Source organism: Argopecten irradians, chromosome 12, assembly GCF_041381155.1.
Source record: "Argopecten irradians isolate NY chromosome 12, Ai_NY, whole genome shotgun sequence".
In the NCBI taxonomy this organism is placed as follows: Eukaryota; Metazoa; Mollusca; class Bivalvia; order Pectinida; family Pectinidae; genus Argopecten; species Argopecten irradians.
Window position 1 is genome coordinate 19,244,999 of NC_091145.1, and position 16,311 is coordinate 19,261,309.

Consider the following 16,311-nt stretch of genomic DNA (forward strand, 5'->3'; position numbering starts at 1 on the left):
AGAATAACAATACTGGCAGTGCATAAATTTTAAGTTTACAAATTCAAGTAAGAGCTCAAAATGAATTTTGGCCTTAGTGCAAAAATTGTGATATTTACCTCAGCATTTGCAGTGCACTGAGTACACGCGTTCAAACCAAGAAGCCGATTGATTGGTGATCTACCATTTCATTTCACATTTTTACAGTGTTATTAGTAAGTGCAGATATGTTTTCATCTAAACATGTATGTGACTTACAAATTCTGTGTTGTTACTAATTCTTACTTGTATAAAGCATCATAGACATATGCTTTTCAATAGAATAATGAACATTATCATGAAGTAACATGTCAAAATCTTCACCCAGTCATGGCATACATGTATATAACATTATAATATAGCCACAATTTCATTTTAAAATCAATAATTCATTTGGACCATTCTCTATGTATCTTCCGGTAATGTTTTTAAAAAATGCTGTTCAACAAATAAATTTGGTATTTATGCATGATTATTAAGTAACAGACTCCTCGTCTGAAATATATATACTGAATTATTTATCTAAAGAGGTTTCTTCGTTCTATGATTCACTAGTACGTGGTAATGATGAAATAAATGTCGGTCATGGATCACCATGTATATTGGCAATTGATACAATATAAATGAAAAGGTGCGGAATCCAAATTAAAATGTTATAGGTATCGCAGTGAGTCAGGTTCTTTAGGCTCCATGAAGCGTTAAAAAAGCCGTACCATCAGAGTCAAATCCGCCTTTTTTCGTGCGTGGTCAATATCTGGGACACATTTCTCACGTGTGTATCGACAATTAGATTACAAAAATATCACGCCATTATGACAATAGTTGTGGCCCATGAATTATATATTGTATATTTTACCCCATCTATTTGAATATCGAAAAGTTTTTTTTCAAAATAGACATGCCATTGATTAAAAATACATTAGATTTGTTTTATAAAAAGGGAGAATTTTTTTTTCAAATCTGACTAACGATATTATAATAAAGAGGATTAAAGTACATGTAATTTCCCTTCACCGACTTAACCTTATTTCTCTTCACTGATTTAACCTTATTTCCCTTCACCGACTTAAGCTTATTTCCCTTCACTGACTTAACCTTATTTCCCTTTTTTAACTTAACCGTATTTCCCTTCACCGATGTAATCGTATTTCCCTTTACCAACTTAACCTTATTTCTCTTCACAGATGTAATCGTATTTCCCTTCATCGACTTAACCTTATTTCCCTTCACCAACTTAACCTTATTTCCCTTTACCAACTTAACCGTATTTCCCTTAACCGATGTAATCGTATTTCCCTTCATCGACTTAACCTTATTTCCCTTCACCAACTTAACCTTATTTCCCTTTACCAACTTAACCGTATTTCTCTTCACAGATGTAATCGTATTTCCCTTCATCGACTTAACCTTATTTCCCTTCACCAACTTAACCTTATTTCCCTTTACCAACTTAACCGTATTTCCCTTAACCGATGTAATCGTATTTCCCTTCACCGACTTAACCTTATTTCCCTTCACCAACTTAACCTTATTTCCCTTCACTAACTTAAGCTTATTTCCCTTCACCGACTTAAGCTTATTTCCCTTCACTGACTTAACCTTATATCCCTTTACCAACTTAACCTTATTTCCCTTTACCAACTTAACCGTATTTCCCTTCACCGACTTAACCTTATTTCCCTTCACCAACTTAACCTTATTTCCCTTTACCAACTTAAGCTTATTTCCCTTCACTAACTTAAGCTTATTTCCCTTCACCGACTTAAGCTTATTTCCCTTCACTGACTTAACCTTATATCCCTTTACCGACTTAACCGTATTTCCCTTCACCGATGTAATCGTATTTCCCTTTACCAACTTAACCTTATTTCTCTTCACCGATGTAATCGTATTTCCCTTCACCGACTTAACCTTATTTCCCTTCACCAACTTAACCTGAAATAGCCTTGGGTGACACCGTTTGTTGAAATGACGTCAATACATTAATTGCTCTAAGAAATATCTACATGTGATGAAGAAATCGAATGACTTTACCACCTGAGACTACCACCGGAATCAATATTGATCAGACAGGTATTATTTTCCTCGAACTCATGGCATTTAAACATCAGTTCATGTAGATAATTATGTGGTATATTCACTCGCGCACATGCTGCATATCGAATTAATAAAGATCATATACTAGCTTATTGATGTTTCCCAATAACAGCTTCGGCGACAGATTACCTCAAGAAGAAAGGTCTTAAGCTGAACTATAGTATCTGTTAATAGGTACAGCGTCTTAGAAGCATTGTGACTGACTCCGTTTCCAACGTTGAATAAATCATGTTTCTTGGTAGTATAACATCACCAGGAAGCCATACGATCACCATGGTAATAACACGTATTCATCTAAAATAATGTCGAAAGAATTCATATAAGCTATAAGCTTGTTCTCCGATTCCGAAATATGTTTAGGTATTGTATGTATATGCATCAATATATGAATAAAATAATGTTTAAACTAAAATAATGTCGTCGTTCAGTTCAGTATGAATTAAAATTGAGATGTATTTTTTAGAAAAAAAAAATTGCACCCTACTTTACCCTGAACGCCGATCAGCTCCCGGACAAAAAAGGCGGGAAATCAATACGAAGCGTGTACTGAGCATAAATAAAACGGCAAACATAGTACATTAGTCTTTAACAAGCAATATGTTACAGAAACACCATGAATTTTCTCCCACACGATTTTTATGGCAATTTTGTCATCTAAAATTATGTCTTTTTTTATTAAAAGACTGTAATGCAATATTTAAAAATTATTTAGGGATTAACTTGAATAGATTTTTTATGTTGTGGAGATATAACACAAAAATCTGAGTGTACTCTAAATAAACCGCGAAGCTGTTTATGATGATAGTACACTCAGAGTTTTGTGTTATATCTCCATAACATAAGAAATCTATTCAAATTTATCCTTATAGTTCAATTTACTGAAGATAATCATTTCAATACTCAAAATTCATCTTTGGACTCTTTTGTCTATGAAATCAATACGCCGTCATCTCAGCCAATCAGAAGCAACGAAACAAACGGCGATGCCATATTTTCCTTTATGGGCTGATAAAGTAAATTTTTAAGCCAATGAAAATGCTCGTAACAAGCAAAATTGAATTATCATGGTATGCTACCCTACTTTAAGAAAGAAATCATGCCGTCTACAATCGGGTTGCGATTGTCTTTTTACAATTTGCATTGCTGTTATTTTGCTGTCAAACGTGGGATTGACTTCGTTAGAGATCATTGGAAGTCTCTGAGGATACTTGTTGTCAAGCAGTCGTTACTAAGATTGACGTCTTTAGTTGTAACATGTGTCAGCTCATAATTGTACTATAAATATAAACCTTTTCCTCTTCCATCTCAACCCATTTTACCTCCTCATACCCCCTGCTTCTCCTCCTTATGAGGCCAAAATGCCTATAGCTCTAATACTAGTGTCATCAATGTGTTTGTTTGAAAGTACATATCCATCATGACTAGAGACAGGTCATCATCATGTTATGGTACATAAATAAATGATTTCCATTTTTTACTTTCATTTGCTCATAAACTGAAGGCGTCACAATCAATACCTACACTTAAGTTCTTGTGAACAGTAACTTAACCACCGAAGCACACAATATGTGGGCAAAAGCACGAGAAGGACATCAAGTACAGTCATGAGTTTTCAAATCAAAATAAAATCAATAAGGTTCGTTAATGTTGTCAACCGCATAAAATGAAAGCCAGCTTGCTAAGAGTTTTACATCTCGTTGTCTTCGTTATGAGAATCGGTATATAAATTTTCTCCTGTGTCTCTGAGATGATTTCACCATGCAGTGATCTAGTCCAAGAACTGGAACAATTATCTGTCTCTGCAGTTGTAAATCAGTTATGATATAACCCTCATTATGAGTTGTTGGTATGGTCGCATCACTTCTCGCCAATTCATTAATAAGAGCGAATCCCGTGTCCCGACATATTACCACAGGCCCTCCACAGCCACCAACAAACCTGACGCGTCTTTAATGACCCTGGCTGATAATAAGACGCTAAACTAGTAAAACAAAACCAAATGTTCCTGAAATGATATAAAAATGAAGTGTCTAGTAAAGAATTGGAACATATCTAAACATTATGATATATTGCTAGTCTCCCTTCTCAGCAATCCATCATTAGTTTAACCTAGATTATTACTATTGTATATGTATGAACATTTAGCAGTATGTTCAAAGTATTTGATCTTGAGTCATGCTACCGCAGGATTACAGTTGACATTTTTTTCAATGAGGATTTAATTTGATCCTCTAATATTTGAAAGACAGCACAGAAAGTCGAATTTACACCAGTGAAGTTAAGTTCTGAAATGTAAATGATTCGAATTTCTCATATATTAAGGAAAATAAAACGCCTTTCGGAATGAAAAAGCTAACTCCAGAACAGTTGGGTCACCGCCTAGGTGTAAAACTTTTAAACAAGGCATATGACGTCTCACAAATTATCAAATGTTATATACTTCCCACGTAAAGTTTTTAATGAACAATTCACTGTCCATAATATGATAATATGAGTTCGATAATGGTCAAAATCCATCAATATTTGCAAGAGTTACGGGTCTTTAAAATCGTCAAAACAGATAAATCTGTGGTTTCCGCTTGATAACTTAAATGTTTATCGTTCAATATCAACCAGATTTTATAAATTGCTTCATATCAATTAACTTCACCTAACTATTAACAATATTTTCAACTGTAAATAACTATTTTTTGTTATGCTGTGCAGGCGACACATCCACTCCGTGGAATTCTTGCTATCATTTGTAATGAAAACGTATAACACGGTTGATAATGTTTAGAAGAATATTTACAGTTTTTATCTTATACCATTAATGCTACGTAAACCATTACATCCTAAACATTTTTAAATAGATAATGTAAATTAAATGTTTGTTTCAATAACGCGGGTCGTCTTATGTTCCTGGTCAGAATCATCCTAATGATCATTAGTTGTCTGTCACTTCTCCATGCGGCAAAATAGCAAGTTTAACCTATATTGATAGACAATAGGATGATACTGATCATTAATGTTATAAGATAGATCCCTGGAAAATCCTGTTGATATTACTTCTTTGACCCTTATTGTTAATATAGATTTACTAAGGGAAACATCCTTTTGTTTGATGTTGAAACTTCCTCTTAGGCATTGGATATTAAAATTATATTATATTATTCAAAATAGATTTATTTTGTCTCCAAAATATACATAGATATGCAGTGTGTCACCAAACTTTTCATGCTAAAAAAGAAAGCTTACTGTCCAATGAAACCTTGCGCAGTTTGAAGTTATAATACAATGTCAATCTTTCACATAAAGAATAAATTTCAAAAATGAGGTCATTTTTAATGGAATCAAATGTCGTGTCCGCAATCTATACCTTTTTTCTCGTGTGATTTGGTTTAAGTTAATGACATCTTTTTGTTAATAATTCATTTAATACTATTCCATGAATAGCGTGGTCAAGATGAAATTTATATTCCCATGTCATTTAAAATTAGCGATTAATATCTATATATAGTACCATTAGGTTTTAAATAAATCAACCATAAGTCTCATCTGATATAGGTCTTATGTTATAGTAAGATGTCTTATTAAAAAGCATGGACCAAAACAGAGACAACGTGGTTTTAATCAGTTTATTTCTAAAACATAAACTAGTTTGTTGTAATTGATTGTCAGCGTACATTTCACAACATATCACAGATATGTATAGATGAATTCGTTTCTATAAAAATAAGACATCAAGATATGTTAAGCCCATATAACAAATGACACAACATTTATGCAACATAGTAAATAAGCACTATTAACAATAGGTACATGTACCATAACTCATTGGATATTTCAAAGTATATAAAATTGAGGTACATCACCGCTTTTTTACGCGGGTCAACATTTTCGCGATTTTTAGTTAGAAAAAAAGGGAGAAAAATATATTTCAGCGTTTCTTGTTTTGTTTCACTTTCTAGATCTGGCTATAAGAATTTATAACTAATATTTATCATTTTCTTAATATTCCGCGGACAAGATTTTCGCGATTTAGGTAATCAAGCTTATTTCTTCGAACATAGGTTTCCGCGAATAAAAAGGAAAGAATAACAAGAAATAGAACCAGTATTACTGTGAGAAATTAACAGGTGCGCGAATATCTTTCTGGGAGTTAGCATCACAGACAAAATAGCAAATATTCTCGCTGGAAAAAATAAAGTATACAATGTCACAGTTTTAATGTTTATAAATGTACACTTTACGCGCTATATTTTTCATCAGAAAATACAAAGATCATAACATACACTTGTTTAGTTACATTTGATCTTCATCAAATTTAGTTAGTATTCTGTCAGCATTTGCTGTTTTTATTTTAAATGTAAATGCATAATTATTTTTAAATATACTGTTTATATAACGTATATGTAATAATGAATTCGTAGACTTTACAATTTTTTTGGTTATACATTAGATAAAGAGTGAAAAGACAATTTGTTTCGCCACGCTATACTGGTGTACTGGGCTGTAATTCGAATGAAGATATAAAAAATATTCGAATGGCAATGCCGATAATGTTATGTCGATATAGCCGGTACGCATGTTCTATATAGACAGCACAGATATTAAACTGATACAACATGAATTTGATCACACACGTTTCCCACAACAATATAATGGTTATAAGAACATAACTTAATGTTCTGAAAACATGTTAATATGCAGATGCAAAGTAGTATGGATTAAGCTTTGAACATGAAGGCTATTCATGCAGGTAACAAATCCTTGTTTTGAACATTCTCTCAGGAAATGTCATAAGTGAAAACGTTTTTTTTTAATGTATTCTATATGAGTTTAAACGCTTTTAAAATTTTGTTCGATATACAAAGGCTACTTAACAATAACAGTGCTTAAGACGTTAATTTTGTTTAAATTCAGTGAGGCACGTGTCGATCTCTTGACACGATAAAGAAATGGATTTCAAAAATATGAAACTAGAGACAATACAAAGTAAAATGTCAATTTCTTCTTAAAATAGAGTTCCATTCAACACGAAAGCGAGTCGGAATTCACGATTACGTTTGAAAGACTATATTAGTATTGTAGCCAGAAATTGAGAGAATTAATCTCAATATGCCAATATGTAATCGAGAATATAAAAACAGCTTGGCACTACAATTTATACTATAAATATTAAACTGTAGTTCTAACCTGTCTGTGAAACATGTAGCATTGGTCCATCTAGAGATCATTGCAAAAATCACTAATCGTTTTAATAGTGGCATCGATATTCTTGTTACAAAAGACAACATTAATTATGCCAGCGTAACGTCATCAGCTATCCATTGCTTGAAACAAACACATTACTGTCTTTGATGATTCTAACGCGTCTTGTTATAGCAATGACGTATGCTTCATTGAAATTCTGATTCATAAAACCAGCGAATGGCGTCTTTGGTATACACATTCTAATTCAAGTAAGGACTACCGACAGGATTTAACAGCAACAGCACTTTTTTCGCTTTTTCTTTTCCTTCGGGGGTGTTTGGTGCCTCGTGAAAGTGAGAAATACTTGTTCTAATGTTGTTTGGTGAACGGAATAGTCTTCAATGTTAAACTGAGCCTTCGCGCGTTCCATTGCACCAAACACACGAGCTAATGGTACATCCGCATCCGGTATTTGAAAGTGAAGGTACCCTTGATGACCGTCGAATATATTGGCATTTTGAAATGTTTGGATGATATAGTTCTTCATTCCATCTCCGCTGACAACCTTGCCGTCGTCCCCAGATCCGAGCCGTACTATTAGTGTGTAGCCATGTCCGAATTTATTCTTGAGATGCTGAGGACTTCCCAGACAAACAAATCTACCGTTAACCATGATCACAATTTTCGTGCAAAGTGCGTCGCATTCTTCCATACTACAATAGAAATTATACCATGCTCAACTTTCATCAGTGATATCGTTACAACATCAGCAACTGAACTTATGTCAGACGTCATTTGCAGTGATATATTTTAACATTATATACTTTATCTAATGTCCTAATGTTTCTGTTTGTTTCATGCATTATTACAATGTATATTTTCCATGATCAAGTACCCCGAATACGTTATGTATTGCAGTAGTTTGGATACTGTAAATACATGGAAATTTAGGCGAGAGGAAAATTTTCACTAATTTCGCTAATGCCTTTTCACTCCGACAATGTCCATCACACATAAAGTTTTGTGAATGCATCGATATACAATATATTTTCAAACGCTCGAAGTTTTTTTTATATATATCGGGAAAATAACTCTGACATGAAATGTCGAATATCGCGGAATCAAGCAATCGCGAAGATATTCACGTTTACAGTGTATTACTGACTACATGCAATATACCTGTGTGAGGTGAGAACCAAGGTTCGGCCGCTCGCTCTGATCTTGGAGAGTACATTCCAAAGGGTTCTCCTTGCACCAGGATCCATGCCAGTAGTTGGCTCGTCTAGTAGTACGAAGGGTGGATCTCCTATTAGCGCCATTGCTGTGCTCAGCTTCCTTTTGTTACCTCCACTATACACAAGATAAAGGTATAGTTATTACATGTCTAACCTGGGTCATGTCGAAAGTGACGACAATGTCTGTATACGCTATTAGACAATATACTCAACATTTATTACGTTGTACGTTTTAAATCCGACAAAAAATGAAGTGAAGATTGTAAAAAAGAATGAAAAATAGCATTAAAACCATATAGAATCGGAGACTTGAAATAGTTTCTTCATTTTTAACTTTAGAAATGTTTTAGCATAGTATGGATTAATTCTCAACGCAATTTCGGTATTATTATCAGACCCAAAGATATAAATGAATTTTGAAAAATTAAAGTTCATTTTTCTCATTTCGTTAGACTACGTTAATAGTATGATTTTAAAGTTGTAAAAACCATCTCTCCCTTTGTAACATAGTATATTTATATGATGAATGCAAAAATTAATAAAATCATGATTGTAGATATTTTTGTTTTCATTTTCATACATACGGTACATTACACGGGACCAGGAGAAATAATAAATATCACAGAAATTCGTATTACATCAATTATGTGTCAATCGATTCTCTTGTTTTACCCCAATTTCCACTTTGAAACGAGGCTATATTTTCAAAACAAAATTGCTTGTAAAATTTGTTATAGAAGCAAATATAGACTTGACGAGACCACCAAATCATTCGTATGGAAAGATCATTCGTTATATGTGAATTCGTAAAACTTTGGCAAAGCAGTAAGAATAAAGATGATCGATTCAAACCCATTTTCGTAATAAGAAGAAATTCACATAAAGTAGGTTCGTCTTAAGAACGTTTTACTGTATTACGATGGTGTCTCGGTGCTACATGTATAATTAACTGACCTGTAGAAAGCACAGTTTTTGTCAGCGTACTGTCGGAGTGTCATGATGTCCAGTAATTCATTAACAACGTCTTTAATTTGGAACTCGGCGACTCCCCTTAATCTGGCATACATGGTCAGTGTCTCCCGGCCGGTCATCTGGTCAATCAAGGCATCGAACTGAGGACAGTAGCCAAGGTTCTGCTGAACCTATAACGGAAAAGTGGAAAATGGTAATGGTGAAATAGCTTTGCCGTTGTTGTGATAGGCATGACGTAACGGTAATTATGCTGACTACAATTAAAGTCACTGAATATCCGGGTCCATAAACATGTTTAAACTGATATAGCGTTTGTTTATTTGAAACTTCGTGAATTCTGTATCACATGAAAAGTTTATTATGCGAAAACCTGTTCTTGGTTGCTTGGTATTTTAAATTATTGGAATCATTGCCCCAAATGCCATCCGCGATTTTTTCTACCCACGAATGACCGCATGTGTAGTTATTTATGAGGGTTCAAATTTCGGGGTTTTAACTCAATCTGAGAAAAAAAATTAAAAAGATTTAAACGGTTTTTAAATTTCCATGATATGGCTTTCGGGGAATATATGATTAATTAGCGCTAAGTTTAAAGCTGCTAGACTTTGGCATCTTGTGACAGAGCAGGTAACTCGTAACTGAGCATTACAGAGAACATTAAAGTAAGGTAAGTTCAAATAACTATCAGATGCCGAGGTGCTGAATAAAACGTGTCGCATCATATATGTCTAAATCAGTATGTAATCACTTTTAGTACAAATGTTTAGCATATAGTATAATAGATTTACCAAGCTCGATACTTTTGTTCTGAATAGAAATTATTGTGGTCATGCTATCAAACATCTGGAGTTGATTTCTCTCTTGTTTTAAAAAAAAATCTTGATATTTTGATATTTTAACTTGCACGAGTTTGTTTTCTAAAGATACAAGTGGAAGTAACTCAATAAGAGAGTAAATAAAAATGATAGCGGGTCACGATACTCACCTTGCGTATGTTGTCTTGTATGCTGTATGTGTTCACATATGCATTGCCACTGGATACTATTTGATCTCCTGTGAGCATTTTAAATGTGGACGTTTTCCCAGCACCATTTTGTCCCAAAAGACCAAAACATTCTTGAGGGGAAACTCCAACGGAAATATTTCGAACTGCCTTCAGATTTCCATATGTTCTAGACAAGTTCTTAATGATCAAAGAATCTGTCTTCATCAAGTTTTCCAATGACGTACTATTGATGCGCCTTTTCTCATCTTTTACGTCATTATCATCGTCAGGATCCCCATAGCCCTGTTCTCCTAGGTCTACCGTTGAGTTACCTACAGAGTTATCGTTCTTACATGTCAGGAAGTAGAATACTTGATTCAAGAGGCCGCTTTCGACTAGGAAGATAAAGGTAAAGTAGACGACCGTTTGTATGGCCATAAAGATCAGGTATTTTCCAATGCCAGGTGACTCCCATGCAAGATAGTCTTCAGTGAAAGAGAAACAGTTATCTCCGCAAGTGTCTATGGAAAACAATAAAACAATTGTTAGTGATAAGACCATCACAATACAGAGTATAGCAGAGAAATTATCTGTATCTAACACAGTAGAATAACATGACGTTCATTCAGGGTAATCTCTAATACGTTTGTTAAATACTGTAGTATATATGTTAGTATTTGATGTACAACCGGTGGATCTAAATGTGACGTGTCGGTAACTAGTTCAGTGTGTTCACAGTCATCTAGACGAATTGTGTATATAGCGTAATATTCTGATGAAGGTGAAAGTGTTAACACTGTACTACTCATCGAAACGTTACATATTAAGAAACATATAAGTTAGCTGGTTGTGTAACAAATATCCTTAGATAAACCAAACTTTCAAACCTGATGAAAACATTTCTAAATGGGAAAGAACCTTGGCGGCACTAGTCCGTCGTCCAAGTGACATAACAGTAAGTTATTTATCTAACTAGACACAGTCTAATAATATGCACTCGCTTACCTTTACAGCATGGATTCTGGTTAAGTTTTGGGATGAGACACGTAAATTTGTACCCGATGGCGTCACAAGCTTTAATGTACTCGTAGTTGGTGTAGATATTCATGAGACCCAGACCCAGACAGTAGTGCGGGATAATTGTACTGAACACCCAATCCAATGCGTTTGACACGTCTAGAGTACCGAGGAATGGAAAACGTAAAACGAACACCGCCATAGTTGTAGCGAGACCTGAAGATATAGTCAAGCAAAAACTTATTAAGATACAAAACCTACAATCCGTAAATTTAATAATGTTATCATGATATTGTCTAAGTTAATGCGGAAAGAGTGAAGTCAGCTGGTTATGTTTGAACAGATTTTTTTTTCTTTTTCATTTCAACACTTCTTTTCAATACATGTATAAAGGTAATGGATAAGGGTGATAACCATGATTTCTACATTATTGTTTATTGTGATCTCGCTGGTGATTGGAGACGTATATACCATGAAGCATTTTGCTTAATATAGAGCAAAATAATCGGGTATATGATAACTATTTTGTCATATCACAATAAACCCAGTGGTGGCGATGTGATGATGACGATCATGGTAATGTTGTATCCGCAACTTTACGTAATTAACGTTACACCTACCAGTGACGATGTTGAGCATGGTTACGACAACCATACCCGTGGCCGGAACGTCGAACAAGTAATGTAACAGGTAGACGAACGGAAGGCATGCTGCTCCATAAATAAAGAAGAGTATAAATACAAAGCCAAGGTGTCCATCCTTCGTATAAGCTTCAGTATTGAAAGCAGCAAACACAACCATGATGCACAGAACAGGGAGCATGTAGTTGATGATATCCCAGGAAAAACTAGATGCCCAATAGGCAAAGTTGCCGACGCCGCTAACCTTCTGAAGGTGTTTAGCACCATTTGCCCGCTCTTTGATGAGAAAGATGATGAAGCTGGTAGACAGAAAGGCCATTCCAAACAAAATCGTAAAGGCGACCGTGAAACCAGTGCCAAGCGTGGCTCCAGCAACTGCCCGGCTATTTGCGTCCAGCGTTTCCTCGAACGGTGCGTTGTTGGTATTAATTGAGTGTTGGTCATCAGTGAAAAACTGCAGAAATGAATTCATTGTGTAGGCTAGTGTTATAGCTGTGCCGTGATAAGGCTCTCCATTGAAATACGATGTCACTTCTAACGTTGAATTTGGTATATTGTAAGTAAAATCTGCACCTACAATGTATCTTTTGTTAAATGTCGACGTCCCTATGGCTTTTGCTTTTACTAATAATTCATCTACAAAATTTCCGGATGCTAAAATTTCTTCAGTTGGGTACCCATTAAACGTGTTTTTATAGACAGTGGCTATGTTTGTAGGTGTCATATCAGAGCGATAAGTAGCCACACTACTCGAACCAAAGGCTTCCAGATTGAGTCGTAAGGAAGGTTCCTTTCCAGGTTTAGGGACTGTCTCGGCTACGGTGAGAGCCATGATCGTGAAAGCAACAGGAATCAAAAGTTGTACCAGAGTCACTATCCGATTTCGCCAGAAATGTATTGCTTTTTTCACAAACATGCCATAGAATTGCTGAATTGATAATTGTACACCGACATTCTTTTTCAAGTTCAAGTTGAATTCTACAACAAGAGAAGTTAAAATCAAGTGTTAATTTAACCGCATTGAAACCTTTCATATAGAGATCGTGTTGTCGATTTTCACTAACAATGAACAATAAAGAGACCATATCATAATACTATGAAACCGATTGACTACCCAATTTAAAGAATCATATATTCACGTATTCGTATATTTTCTCTCTTATACTATTTCTTGTTATACATATATTTAAATTATTAGTTACATTCTGACTTCACCATTTAATTTATTTTCTTATCTAGGGTTGATAATGATATCATCAACCCTGAATAAAAAGAAGTAATATTGTTGGACAAATCATAATTTATTTTGTAAATCCAACTGATATATATTCAGTCGTTGCAAATTCAAATATGTTTGATTCTCCGATGAATTGAAAACGTTACATCAATTATAAACTTTAAATTTGAGATAGAAAAAACACGTTTTAATGTACGATTTTATTTATCAATGGCGAAACCTGACATATTAATCTACATTATATATGATGGACTTTTGTGTTTAATTCAATCTACCTACCTACAAATCTGTCGACACTTGGGCCGTGTTCTGTTGGGATGCTTTTCATGTTAAGATTATTCATTTCGGGAGTCACTACCACTTCGTTTCCGCTACCATACCCATTCGTTGCCCCTTTGAAATCAAACACTGGGTTTGTTACGCCGTTCTTCAGTGGAGATTCTTCTGTGGAATCATCTGCCTCCTGCTCCGCACTCTCTCCAACTCTAATTAAAAATCCAGATACGAAAACATGAAAACGGTGAATGAAAATTGACAAAGACCTTATCTGTAAACACATCATTTGACACAATAATGAAACAGCATGTATTTTCTATACTTACTTGAGAAAGACTTCTTCCATAGTTGTTGCCGATGTACCAAAACTGGATATCCCAAGCTCTGCAGAATTTTTTTCTATGTGCTCAAACAGTTCCTCGAACTTTCCTGACTGGTCGAAAGGAAGAAGGTACGACAATTCAGCACTGATCTGACTCTCAAGAATAGCTGTTGGGATAAGAGTCTGAATGGTATTGGTGAGTCTGGTCACATCACAGTCCTTCGTTTTTACCACCACGAGGTGATAGCCAGCTCCTGCAAACACAGAGAAACATATGACGTCAGCTCCGAGAGTGAGGGTAAAATCGTGAATGTTGTCCCACATGTTTTATTTATGCGTGTGTTTAGAAATCTTTAAAACGACGTAATTTACTGCCGATTAGTCCCACCTTTCGATGACTTTGACGTGGTTTTTGGCGTAAATATTCTGCTGGCATAATCGTCCTTTACCCACGTCGCTTTGGGATTTTGGAACCCCCCTATTGGTTTAATTTTTCATAATATTTCATAATGATATTGGTGTGAGTTGATCGTGACTATGGATTACCTATAAACTCCCTTAATTCAGACGATTGATTAATTATTCTAGGAGATGTTGTTTTCTTCTTAAAACTGACGTTAAAGACTGACGTTAATTATACTTATAGTATAAATTAAGTTGCCATGATTTCGAAATTACTGACCAATAATACCTGTTGTAATTGTGTGCTTCATAAAAATTTCTACAAACAACCTACCGTATAGTTTCTTCAGAAAGAGAGAGGAGCCGCAACACTTGACAACTCCTTCTGCCATGATAGCGATTCGGTCTCCAAGAAGGTCAGCTTCGTCCATAAAGTGAGTACTCAAAACAATCGTCCTTTCGTGTCTGAACTTCTGCAGGATGTCCCAGATCTGTCGCCTGGCGGCTGGGTCCATACCAGACGTCGGTTCATCAAGGATTACCACCTACAAAATGGTAAGTGAACACGTTCCACATTTGATCAATTTGTTATTTTTATTTTACTTTTTGCATTTATTTATTTTTCATTTAACTTTTCCCTTTTATCTTTATTCCAACGGTAAATGACTACTCTATATACATAATTTGCAATTCAATGATAACATAGGTCAATAATTAATGCCTCACTCACCTTGGAGCCAGAGATCAGAGCAATTCCAACAGATAACTTCCGCTTTTGGCCCCCAGATAGTGTTACAGAAAAGCTATCTCTCTTCGGTTCCAGTTCGAGTATGTTGATCATTTCTTCAACTTCTTGTTGTACCATGTGCGACTCACAACCTTTTAACTACAGTAGAACGATAGTTTCGTAAGGCACACCTGTGTCATTAAACATTAACGGTTTTCCTAGATGAATCAATCTGCATGATAGTATACCTATGGTCAAGGTACTGAAAATCTGTCGTTCGCAGCTAATAAATTTTGCAATTTTCATTTTAAAACCAGTACGCGAACATTAACATTCGCAAATTCATAATTGAATTATTTTATTTATCATACTGAATATAAATAATGAAGATATACGAAGCTAAGCTTTCATGAAATTTTTGGATCGCAAAGTTTCCGAAGATATAAATTGAACGGGAAAGAAAGTTGGTTTGCGGTAACTGTATAATGCCCATTAGGCTATAGCGCAGTGAACAATATTTGCTTAACGGAAGTATAGGCGAAAAAATATATACTATATCTGAGGAGAGATCATCTCTATATTGTATTGGTCATTCCTTTTAGATTTTAAGATATATCGTAGAAACAGAAGAATATATGTCTTTGGTCAACATAGATATAAGAACTACATGGCATCTGCTATTCGGGAAAACCAGTCTATTATATTTATCATGTCACGATATCCATTCTTTTTAATAATTAGTTGATTCAGGCAAACGTGCTCTTTACCAAACACAAACATCCGTTATGTTCCCATGGTAACGCTAATGGACACGAATAACGTTTTGAATTACCCACATTAAAAGTTACATATTTTTTTGTGGATTTAATAAACATGATCAGATGATTAATGAGATGTTGTCGATGACATAAGGCTGTGTTAACATAGCAACTAAATGCCTTAGAAAATACTGTTGGGGCTCAGATTCATTTTGTGATCATTCTACCATAACTTGGATGAATGTATGAAAGATTTACCTGAGCAAAGAACTCTAGATGTTCTTGTACTGTCAAAGTGTCGAAGAGGATATTATGTTGAGGGCACATCCCTAGGCTTCGTCGCACATGTTGAATGTCGGTACAAATATCATAACCATTCACAGTGGCCGTCCCCTTAGTTGGGGGTATGAACCCTAAAACATTAATTCAAAGTTGTAATGGGCATTTCG

General features: G+C 34.9%; 1 protein-coding gene across 2 annotated transcripts in view; it reads right to left on the reverse strand.

The window, feature by feature from the left end:
* Window positions 1–5,718: 5,718 nt before the first annotated feature.
* Window positions 5,719–16,311, reverse strand: part of LOC138335998 (phospholipid-transporting ATPase ABCA3-like) — a 29,533-nt gene continuing 18,940 nt past the window's right edge. For both annotated transcript variants that reach the window (XM_069285246.1, XM_069285248.1), the window contains exons 10-20: window positions 16,121–16,275; window positions 15,108–15,263; window positions 14,712–14,922; window positions 13,980–14,229; window positions 13,657–13,862; window positions 12,120–13,118; window positions 11,488–11,715; window positions 10,483–11,003; window positions 9,480–9,667; window positions 8,470–8,640; window positions 5,719–8,003 (exon numbers count right to left, since the gene is read on the reverse strand). In XM_069285246.1, the coding sequence (XP_069141347.1) occupies window positions 7,580–8,003; window positions 8,470–8,640; window positions 9,480–9,667; window positions 10,483–11,003; window positions 11,488–11,715; window positions 12,120–13,118; window positions 13,657–13,862; window positions 13,980–14,229; window positions 14,712–14,922; window positions 15,108–15,263; window positions 16,121–16,275 (3,509 nt within the window). In that variant the 3' untranslated portion in view covers window positions 5,719–7,579. The remainder of the gene's footprint in view (window positions 8,004–8,469; window positions 8,641–9,479; window positions 9,668–10,482; window positions 11,004–11,487; window positions 11,716–12,119; window positions 13,119–13,656; window positions 13,863–13,979; window positions 14,230–14,711; window positions 14,923–15,107; window positions 15,264–16,120; window positions 16,276–16,311) is intronic.